The sequence below is a fragment of the Neopelma chrysocephalum genome, unplaced genomic scaffold, assembly GCF_003984885.1.
Source record: "Neopelma chrysocephalum unplaced genomic scaffold, ASM398488v2 Primary Assembly neopelma1_23, whole genome shotgun sequence".
Taxonomy (NCBI): domain Eukaryota; kingdom Metazoa; phylum Chordata; class Aves; order Passeriformes; family Pipridae; genus Neopelma; species Neopelma chrysocephalum.
This window is the reverse complement of record NW_020897691.1, coordinates 12,832,822-12,844,837: the sequence shown is the minus strand read 5'-3', so window position 1 is coordinate 12,844,837 and position 12,016 is coordinate 12,832,822. Positions and strand designations below refer to the sequence as shown.

Here is a 12,016-nt window from a genome sequence, read left to right as displayed (position 1 = left end):
CCACCCCCAAGTATTGCTTACGGGATCATCCTGATGCACCCTGTTCTTCCAACTCAACACACAATCACTTCCCAGGATTTGGGTTAGGTAGTGCCTTTGTTGCCCTCCTGAAAATTATTCCAAGTTCTTATTTTAACATTCTGTGGCTTACACACAAATTAACTGTGTCTACAAACGTGGTATCTTCAGCAGCAACACGGGTAAGCAAGCACTGACAAAAGCTAGGCCCAAGGGATGCCAGGATGCAATTCTGCAACTCTTCTATTTGGCCCAGGTCAAAGACCAATCCAGCAGTCACGCCAGTTTGTATACAGCTTTGGACTTCCTACATTCAGACTTGGGCAGAACATAAGGCAGCAGAACAGGGTCACCAGCTGACTGAAAGGAAGAGATGAGCAGAGCTGCTTCTTAACGTAGTGCACAGCAGAAACTGAGCCTTACCAGCATGTGTTGGGGGTCACACTACTGGCTTTAAAGCCTCACCATCTGGAGCTAACTCAGGCTTCCTCCATATCTTAAGCAGTCCTTTCCAGAGCACCAGCCTATAAGCATACTTACCTCTCTGTTCTTCTGGAGCATGCAGTACCAAGAAGATACCTGGCATACACTTTATGGCACTCAACAAAGCCCTGCCTCAGCATTCACTCATTATGAGGAGGAGCACTCCACTAGTTTGTTTTTTTTATCTCTACTATGTGGTATTTCACCATTTTGTAGACTTGAATAAGGAACAGAAAAAGACCTCTACTGTTTCCTTCACCTGCAAGAAGACACCATGGTAAATACAATGTGCCAACCATTTCTTACATTTTCCAAGACCACCTGAGCATGCTCCAACACCCGATGCTACTTCATTCCTGCTTCAAGCATTAAGTTTAATTGGTTATTACTTCTTCAGGACCATAGTTGTAGGGAGACAACTCATACTTGATATACGTAATTGGTCTCAGTTAAAGGATGTTCTATGATATACTATAACAGTTAGTATGAACTGAGTATCCCATGCTGTCATTCAGGTCCTATGTGAACCATTTTGCTTGACCCAGTACTGTGATCCCTTGCCCAAAGCAACACTTCAAAAGCTCATGCATCAGTGCAGTACATGAAGAGCTCACATCAGAGATGCAGGAAATGGTAGGGATGACTGAAGACAGTCAATTCCGGCAGGCACAATAACACCTATTTCTCCTTTCTTCTACCTGTTCAACCTATAAAAAAGCTCCACAGCCTGTAATACAACCATGTACAAAAGGTATTTTTTCTCTTCCCATTATTTTTACATCAAGTAACTGGACCAGCTATTACTAAAAAAAAAAAAAAAAGAGTCTCTTCCAGACAGTTATAGAAGATTCTTCTTTTATTTGTTTATAGCAACATCAGCACATATTTCCACTTAGGTATTTTACTGCAACAAGGAAATCCATTACCTCATTAAGCTTCAGCAAGGTGACCTATGTTTTATACGCAATGGAAAAGATTAAAGTGTCTCCCTTTGTTGCACAACAGTTTAAAGCTTCAAACTCTAAGTAAATACCTCACTGAATTAAACAAGCAGACGCTTTGCTTGATTATGAAATGCTTTTGTTGGATGAGTGAAGTGTTTTCTGAGTAGAGCAATTAATTTGTAAGCCACAGGCACTACTACAAGAGTGGTATCAGAGTAGAAGTGGTGACATTTTAGTAGTCTGTGCAAGAATTCCACTCTACTTTTTGCAAGCTGCATATCTTGAAGATACATTCTCCCAGTTGATCACATTCCAGATGGCTTTCAAATAATCAGGTCGAACATTTTTATACTGAAGATAATAAGCATGTTCCCATACATCGATTCCTAGCAAAGGAATGAGACCTGTGAAAAAAGAGGATAAATTATGTATATCTATGAAAACACACTTTACATTTGAAGTTTTATGTTGCATCCCCAAGCTGTGCCCAATTACTGAGACTTAATCTGCAGGAAGACAGCTCTGCAGCTCATGGGTGCTTACTGCAACATTTCACAGAACTGTGTGTCACGTGCACATACTGCATAAAATGAAACAGCTGATTCAGGTAAACACATCTATAAATGCTCTAGAACTGCCTTGAAGACATAACTGAAACCAGATGAAGTAATTTTTGAAAGGTTTACATCTTTTGCACAGCACTTTCATGAAAAATTACACTATGATGATCTCTTGGCATGCCAGTTTGCTTCCAATATTTTAACTACAAATTATTCCTTAAATGTCTAATTACCTCCTCGCTTTTGTGCTAAAATATCCTTCTCAGTGAATTTTTAATGGGAAGTTTTCATGAGGGGAGGATAAAATTTACCCCCATTATGCTCTATGTCCCTATACTAAAATCTCTATTTTTTCCCCCCTATTGATAACACAGACTACTGACAACACATGAAATTCCTGGCCATTCTCTATGAATTCTACAGAACATGTTTTAAAGATATCTGCAAAAGGATCTGGAAAAGGATCTGGACAAGCAGTCACTGCAGGCAGGATTCTCACTAGCCATGATCTCTTCTCTCAGGGAAGGGTGTCCAGCCTGTCTTTACCACTTTCATGTCTCTCTAAGCAAGTAAAAATATCTTCAAAAGTGATCATTGCCAGTACTGTAATGCTTGCCTAGCTGCAAGATTTATCCACATCCTAGGATTATTTAACTGACACTCATTACTCTTTGCCAATATTGAGGAAGCAAATCATAAGGTTCCATTTTAAATCCAGCCTACATGATAACAACTTAGTATGTGCACCTTCCCCTCTCCTGTTGTTTGGCCTACACTGATGATTTTGTGAATAGCTCCTCTGTCAGGGAAAAAAAATCCGAAGGCAAGAGGCTTAATCTTGTTTGATACAGGCAAGTTACTCCAGTTACTCAAAAATAATCCAAAGAAGCCTAAATTAAAATTATTGTCTAAGCGGAAAACACTTTCACAATATGGCCCATCTATTTTGCCTTGGACTAGAGACTTTTAACCCTACTGCTCTTCACAGTTTTTAAGTCCTGCTTTATAAATGCTGTTTTAAAAACTGCAAGTTTTCACTTCTGCTGGTACAGACATTTTGTTTTCCAGATTATTTATCCAGCAATTTCTTCTCAGCATTGTCCACAAACCCCTTTTCAGATCTCATACCCTTGCCCATGAAATCTACAAAGACAGAAGCAGAGAGGAAGGACAGAAACCTGACCTGTTGTTCCTTGCAAAGGGTCTTGATTTGCACAAGCTGCTATTTGTAGGCGTCCCTGCTCTTTGTTATAGCCAAGCCATCCCCAGCCTGATCCTTGAACACCAACTGATAGGGCTGTCAGCTTCTCCTTGAAGTTTGCAAAGGAACCAAAGTCACGCTTGATGGCTTCCATCAATTCTCCTTTAAAAAAAAGCACAGAAAGATGAGAGGCATATAAACCTCATTCAAACCCTCTCAAGTTTATGTAACAGCTTTTTTGAGATCTGTATTATAGGGCCTTCACCTTTAATTGCATGTCACTTGCAGGTAATCAGCACTCTGTCCTCCCCAAGGGGACTTCTTCCTTTAGGCTTTATCTGCTAACCTATCCCTATTTGAACTGGAGCACAACTCCAGTCACTAGGCTGGGTGGGTCTGCAGGACATTTCTTCCCTTTCTGTGAACCGGAGTACCAACAGCAATTTAATTAGCATTGCTTTATACAAGTATTTTCTCTTATAAAGATGGAAAGGACAATACAGAACAGTAGCCAAGTATTTTGCAGTGTATACATAATCAGTTTTAGAAATTAAAAATACTTTGCACAAGGCTAGCTGTTTATACTCTTGGCTTCCATCCAAAAAAACACCCAAACTCCTCAGAAGTGTGTAACTGTCACACAGAAAGGTGAATTAACTCTGAAAAATAAAGATCCTTTAGACTCTTCCAAAGAAAAAAGAGATCATCATTTCCACTTGTTAATTAAAATTGATGCAACAAACCACTGTAACAAGCACCAACCTTTAGGCTCCCCTCCTCCATTTGGAGAAAGGTTTGTCCAGAAGATGGTGTGATTGATATGACCCCCACCGTTGAACTTCAGTGCAGGCTGAAGTGACACCTGAGTTGTAACATCACCTAAGGATGCAGAATGTAAAAATACATAGATAAATAAAACCATTATCATCACCACAGTAGGCTGTAAGTTGCCACAAGGCCTCCACTGATCTACAAAATCCTTCTACTAGCCTATAATGTATCTATGGAAAACATAACGTTTGTGACTGTTATCCCTACCTTAGACAGTCACAGATAAACTATAATAAAGATTTCTTTATCTTTTACCTTTTCTTATGCTGCAATGATAAGTGATCTGCCAATACTGCAACTATCAGGCAGCCCATACTACACACATAAGATCTACTGCCATTCTACAGCAACTAGTACAGCCAGAGAACTCTTTAAGCACCCAGCACTTGGAAATTGTTGAGTATCACCACAAGACATGAACATTACTCCCCCATCAGCTCACTGATCTGCAAACTAAGAATTTTTAAATTTCTTAAAACAATTTACAGGGCAAACAGTTTGTGCTTGAGAGAAAGTCAAGGAGTACACAAACAAAATGTTCTTCTCCCTCCTATATTTGGTTTCATTTTGAGGGTTTTTTGGAGGGGGGTACTTGCAGGAAGAGCGATCCAGATCATTTCACTCCAAACAGAACCCTGCATCTGAAATCAAGAGCAGACAACTCTGTACTTCCTCCACGAAATGCTATATTCCTTAAGGAATTCACTGGTGCCTCGTGCCTCAACTGTTGCACCACTTCAACACAAGTATTTTTGCTTTTAAAAGCAGTGAAGCATTTCAAAGGTTTTTAAAGTTTTTTCCACCAGACCAATACATTCTTTCAAAACGAATCGGGGGCAGCTGTTTCCTCCACACTCTCTCAGGAATGAGTGGTAGAAATCTTCCTATAGCAAAAAATGAGTGACCTCAACACAGACATGAAGGCAAGCCCCAATGCAGTAGCACATCTGTTACTAAGGTTTTAATTCAAGATTCCATGTTCTCAGCATGTCCTTGTACCCTTCACAAACTACAGACAGGTACAGGACTGAAACAAAGCATCCAATGTAGTTTGTAAAAACACTATTTGCTGCATTTAGATATCAAGGATAAGATATCTCTCATGCCCAGTCAAATGACATCTTCAGGACATTTTCCTTGAATTCTGCATGCCTTAATAACACTTTCAAGTTCATTCAGAGCACACAACATATCGCAAGCCAGAAATAAAAAAAATAACTTAGAATGTCTTTAATACATTCATCACTCTTTATTCCACCATTCCTTAGAAGAATTCACTCCACAAGACCACTGGGAACCATAGCTGGCATTTGACCATTGCCCTTAAAAAAAAATATTTGTGCTGCTGAACAGCACTGGGGGAAAAAAAAAAAGGTAACTTGCCCTTAAGTTACAAAGTTACAGTGAAAGTATATTGGAATTTATTGGTATACAGAGTCCATGGACAATTCAGAAAATCGAGACAGACAGCTCAGAAGTGCTTAGGACACTAGTCAGCTCAGCTTCTCAGTCAAAGACATTTGTTTCCTTGCAATGGTGCAGCATAGGTCACTTGATGGTCAGAGAGGAGCAGGGAAAACTGGCACTCAAACGTTTTCACTACGTTTCAGGTGAATATCCTTCAATTAGCAAATCTCACACATTTTGATGGACCAGTAATCAGAACCAGTTTATGCTGAAACAAAGTCCTGTGCTGCACCCTATCACAGAAGTGCATACTCATTTTCAAGTAAGTTGACAGCATAAGCCAAGAGGATAGCTTTTACTTGAGTTTTCTACACAGATATAGATAGGTGAAAAACATGTTAAAGATAATCTGAAGAGAATACTTCACTTCTGTTGCTGAACAAGAGCCATTGACAAGGTTCTGTTGTCCAGAAGAGATATTAAAATAGTGATCAGATTTGTTATGACACTGATAAAGAGCGCAGCAAGATTTTTTACCATCTCCGTTTCAAAAAACTGACAATACTGACAGAATGAGGTGACAGTTCAGACTTTGTCCTTTCCTAAATTCTGGTCTTAAAAATTTTTCTAATGACAGTCAAAACACAACACAAAGGATACCAATTAGGGGAAAAAAAAAACAAACCAAACCAAACCATATACTCTCAAGTATCTCAGTTAAGTGTTTGTCTGCTTTGATGCGCATGACCACCACCAATTAATAATCCATTTGCAAAATAATCCGCACAAAATCCTTAGGGAAAATTGATCTCTACCTTTAGGTATAACATTTCAACAGCAAGCAATGAGATGCTACCAAAAGCCAGGATTTTTAAAAAATACCTCAAAGGATCCACAGCACTGCCAATGTTTCTGATAACCAAAAATTCTGCCTCCGCTAATGGCTGAAGCCTCGGTCATTCAACAGTACCAGTAACCTCAGCAGCAGACACACTATCTTCTTAGAGTTCGGTTCCCTCCCCAGTTGTGTCTGCACTAATTACATCTCTGGAATACACCTTTCCTGGATCCACCACTGGCAGAGCAAGACAGCAATCAATCTTGATCTCGTGATTCTTAACTGAATCACATTACTTCATTAATTTAGACTGCATAAGTTATTTTTAGGCTTACTTCAGCACTTGAAAATCTCCATTCTCTATTCAAGCACACTGGCAATTATTTGTCAAGGGATGCGTGGTTCAACTTACACAGATATCGGCAACTCTCACTTTCAACTGAGCCCAAGCAGTTAAAATTACACTGTGAAGCCACCTGGCAAATAGCCAGAGGTGAGCCTATACAGTAATCACTTCTTTGAGGTAAAATGACACCCTTTAGGAAGATCAACACAAGAAGAAAAAAAAAACAAACCAGGAAAATATTCCACCTTCTTAAAAAGACAGACATGTAATTTCAGACATGTTTCTCCGTCCCACCGAAAGTAGTTTTGGAAAAAAAAAAATATCTTGTGTTGCAGTGTAGCTCTGCTACAACTGCAAAGTTTCCACAGAAGTCAGTGCATCTCAAAACTTCAGATTCCAACAAAAAAAATTCTGTGATGGCTTGCTGTTTATTTTAGTGTCTCACACAGACTCGCAGCCTACACGACCCCTTAATCTGACCCAGTGATGTAACTGATACCCAAATTCAGGTCTCTTCGCTGTGTGTTAGATATTAACTGCATGTTTGTCTTACCTCCATTTGTAGGCAAATGAGATTATTTACCAAGACTAAGCAGAGCACCTGATGTGAAAACCATCAAGGTGCACAAATTCCACTTTATATAACTTTGCTACTAACCTTTTATTACAAAGTACTCATTCAGTAAAATGACTGCAATTTCCTATTGTCTCAGACTTTGTTTGGTTCTAGTTACTAATGTAAATATGGACTAAACCCACAAGTATCAATAAATTTTCTTCTAGTTTTACAGTACTACAGAGAACAGAATCCACGCTTTTTAGTTACATTAAATTTCCAATTATCAGCACCACTGAAGCTTACAATGAGAGATTTTACCTAACAATACTACAAGTACATAATCCAAAACTTTTAAGAGAAAGTATTTCCCTTTTTTTCCTCTCCTGTATCATCTTTGCTGATAAGCTTCCATCTCACCTGTTGATTGTGGACATACAAACCTTTTGCCAGTGCCTCTTTGTATTTCTCCTCTGCAACGTTCAGGTTGTTCACGTAGGTAGCATGATGTTTGCTGTGGTGCAGCTGCATGATCTCTGCATTAATATGAGGTTCCAGAGCAGCATAATCATATGGCAAGTCAGGAAGAGTGTGCTTTTGCCTAGGAACCAAGCATCCCAATGGTGCTACCAACTTAGCACTGCTTCTAGAAGAGAAAAAAAAATCAGAAGGAAACAGTCTTATTCAGTAATACTGGGGCTTTACCAGTGAAATAGACTGAAACCATCACTGTTATAATCAGCTGCTTTAAGTACTGGGGTGATATCTTAGGTAAAGAAGCCAAATTTCCATTTTTCAAGAGTTCAAAGCAAGCATACTCTGTAGTTTAACTGCAAAGATGAATTCATAGAAAGGCCACATATATGGGGCTTTGCAATGTAAAGCAACTGCTTCTCAAACCAAGACCCCAGACCATTGCAGAGTCACGCACCCTCCCAAACATGCATGCCAGTGAAAAGCACGGACGGTAATGGAAAGACAGTAATAACACGCTGACATTCAAAGCTTTGCCTAATCTTTATTGATTAAAAATAGAAGCAAAGCTGCTGCTGAGGTGCCCTTCCCTCACTATTCACAAAGTCCCCGTACTGGGAAATAAAAAGGCTAAAAAACCTGTACAGTCACCGAGTTTCCAGGACTGAACCTCTACAGCATTAACACTGACAACATGCGCTTCCCTCTCTCCACAGTGGGTACCGGAAAAGCACACTGAACGTGATGCCGGGACAGCCGCGATGCCCGGCACAGAAAACCACGCAGGGGGTTCCCGATTTTAACACCTCGCACTTGTCATGCGACATGACAAGGGCCACGACGACAGGAGAACCGCCGGGCCGGCAGGACGGTGAGCTCCTGAGGCCCTTCGCCGTATCGCTGCTGACCTTGACATAACCCTGGGACATAACACAAGCAAAACCCTCGGGGCCCTGAAGAGCGGCCCTGGGGGGCGACTCCAGACAGCAAAGGCGACAGGGTCTGCAGCACTATGTCGGGCCACCACTGCCCCTGGATGGAGGGCGAAGACAAAACGTGGGAGGGCGCAAGGATGACCGCCAGCAGCCCCCGCCCCGGGCCGGCGGTGCCCGGGAGAGGCAGCCGGCAGCAGCGCGACTTCCCTCCGCGCGAAATGGCGGGGGGGGCCGAGGGGCGAGAAGACGACCCTCTCGCCCCCTCCTCCCCTGCTTCCCTCTTCCCCCCCACAGCTCGGCGGCGGAGGGGGAGGACGAGGGCGGCGCGGCCGCCGCCTCACGCCGCGGGGCTCTGACCGACCCCGCGCTGCCCCCGCGCGCGGCCCCGTTCTCACCTGCCCGCGGAGGCAAAGCGGCACAACATGGCGGCGCCTGGAGCCGGGCGGGACACGGACGGCGCAGCCGCGTCCCCGCCCGCCCCCGCGGCTGAGGGGGCCGAGCTCCGCCGGGCCGCAGGTGACCGGGCCCCGCAGTCACAATGTTTCTTCAGATGGAGAAAAACAGCATTTTTTAAACAACGAGCGTAGCGCGTCGCTATTAGCAGAATCGCTGTTTAGACTCCTTATCTTAAAACTCGGGCTCCCCGTAGCTCTAAGCGAGGCGAGGCTGCCCAGGAGCCCCTACGAAGCATGAGGAAGCACGCCGGGTACCTGTGCCCGTTGTAGGGCTGCTGGGCACCCGGCTCCTATCTCCTCTCCGAGCTGTGATAAGCTTTTGAAAACCTGCCTGGCTAAGACACGTTTTGTCAGTTTAGTGCCAGGACTAGCAGCACTAACAACTACCTTTTCAGCTATTTTGTCTACGACTTACTTTTATTGGTTCATTTCTTTTACCATTTTTGAGTGCATCTTGCTTTCCAACGCCTGCTTTCCTCATGGTAGCAATTCAGTGGCCTTAGGTGCTCATGAAAATCATTCAGGTTCCTTAACCCCATCAGCTAAAATAATCAGTATGGTTAGTGCAAACGAGTTGAGAGACCCATTAAAAACTGGTTCTCCAGAGAGGTCGGTGAGGAGAGCTCATTCCTCAGGAGGCACTCTGCAGACAAGACAAACATTAGGTAAAATTTAAATTGTGTGGAAGTCATCTCTCTTCCCACAAAACCTTCAATCTTTACATTTTGTCCTTTTAAATAAACATCTGTATTCTAAGATCTTACAGCACCCACATTTACCAGACTATAAAAAAACTCAAGTTACAAAATTTCAGTGGGGGGTAGGCCTGAACAATATTGTTGAAAATAAATAACCTCATCTTGCCGATTACCAGGAAATCCACCTGGAGAGACCCACACAGGGAATCTCAGCCTACTGGGAGGCACAGCGCAGTAGTGTATCCATCCCCCCACCTCTTGAGGCACTCTAGAAAACCACATTTAGTTTCTCTGATCAGCCAGTGATACTCTTGCAGAAATCTGAGAAGTGAAAATATCTCTCAGTAGCTAAGATAAAAGGTGAATTCACTAAAATCAACAAGTTCCCCCCCAAATGCTAAAAATACATGCAGCAAGATATATGCACGACCTAATTTATTTATTGGTGATCAATAAAATGTAATCTTTTGTTAAAATTAACCAACTACATTCAAGATTATTAAATGTCATAATATAAGCACTGACAGCCAGACAAGAACATGAATATTATAGGCTTTAGCATTTGCATATATAGTATTATACTGTAGTTCACTACTGCTTGTATAAAGTGTTCCATGAAAGCAAATCAGTGTGATGTATTTTGTTATTATCTGGTGCAATTGCTGGGCTGCTTTTGTTTGGGGGGATTGAGGGGGAAAAAAAAAAATCAAACAAATAAAGCACCTCCCATGCCTGCTTATTTAAAAGATACCCTCTAAGCAGGGGATAATAAGGGGAATGGCTTACTTGCCTTAGTATTTTTCTTCAACAAGTTAAGCTGACTTGTAGTCTGAGGGTATACTTTGTGTTTTTTAACTCTTTAGCTAAGCGTTCCTTTTTTTTTTTTACTATTTATTATGTACCACACTCCAAGATCATGTTTACATGAGGTTTTAAAACACAAGTGTCCTGTAGTAACTGACAGATTTAAGTAGCAAGCTATCATCACCCAAAAGCTATGCATTTTTTTTAATGACCACAGATTTTCTCACAGGGCTTTTTACCATCTAACTGATCAGATAAAGCCATTATTATAATCTATTATGAGCCTTTAAAGCTTCTTACAAATATTATATTCTACAGGTACAGGATCCAGGGTGTACATATACACATGCTACAGATAAGAAAGGAATATGATACTAAGATCAAATACAAATCACCACCAGAGATTTCTGTGAACTAGAAATTACTTTGGGTGCCAGGTGCCAGTACCATTTTGTATAGATACCTGTAATTTCCCTTTCATGCATTCAACTATTAACTGCTGTTTTCAGGCAACAAGGGCTGAAGTAACATTCAAAAAGCAACCAGGTATCACCAATGGATTTACACTTCCAGTGACAACTACTATGTGGTTTTAAAACTGTGAAATTAAAATAGAAGTGGTACATGGACTAGCATGTCTCTAACACAGACAACAGTAGCTGGAAGTATTTTAATTACATCCACTTGTCTTGGAGAATATTACAGCAGATAATAATTGTCACATGCCACTTAAAAATGCTACCACAGAAGCCCTTCTATAACCTAGGAATTTATTGTAGCTGACAATTTAAATGAATTCAAGTATGGTCTAGAACTCTGGAGAAGTACTGTTTTCAAACAAGTCTGTTTCCACATTGAATTGCAAAGCAGTAAGCTACTTCCTATTATTTTAGTGGCTACATATGCGATAATTTTATTAGTTATCTGACAACTACAAGATTCCCAAGTAGAAAAATGCTGAAACTGGACTTAAGTCTACCCTAAGACATACAGCTTACTTCCATCTTACCTTTGAACAGTGCTTAAAAGCCAGTGTTTTTTTATCTCCTTGCTTACGTGCTTCCATCAGTAAACTAGCAGATAGAAAATAACCACTAGAGATCCAGGTTCTGACAAATTCATAGCTCATTGCTACTGAACAATAAAGATATGCTTAATTAAAGGTAATTCTTACATTCTCTGCATGTTAAGAAATCAGTTTCCTTAGACAGGCATTTAAAACCAAGAGAAGTTATATCTGGTTTAAAAGACTGAATGACTAACATGTTAATTTTTTGTACTGTAATTTGTATATTTACCTGTTAGATACTTCTAGATTTTGTTGGGTTTTTTTAATCCTTAATAAACACAGCTTTCTCCTTTCCCCCACTCCCTTTTTCTGCCAATAAGGACAAGCACTATCAGGCTGTCCTGAAATTAGTATTAGTACACACCTGTAACTTTGTGTATTTGGCATATGCTGTATG

The 12,016-nt window shown here is 41.0% G+C and overlaps 1 protein-coding gene across 1 annotated transcript; it reads right to left on the bottom strand.

Annotated features, from left to right (window-relative positions):
• Positions 1 to 1,342: 1,342 nt before the first annotated feature.
• SOD2 (superoxide dismutase 2) lies at positions 1,343 to 9,529 on the bottom strand. The gene is made up of 6 exons (XM_027683471.1): positions 9,464 to 9,529; positions 8,989 to 9,206; positions 7,628 to 7,830; positions 3,969 to 4,085; positions 3,189 to 3,368; positions 1,343 to 1,849 (listed from the first exon to the last, which is right to left on the bottom strand). The coding sequence occupies exons 1-6, from the start codon at positions 9,527 to 9,529 to the stop codon at positions 1,704 to 1,706; spliced, it is 930 nt and encodes a 309-aa protein (XP_027539272.1). The 3' UTR covers positions 1,343 to 1,703.
• Between the last annotated feature and the right edge of the window lie 2,487 nt (positions 9,530 to 12,016).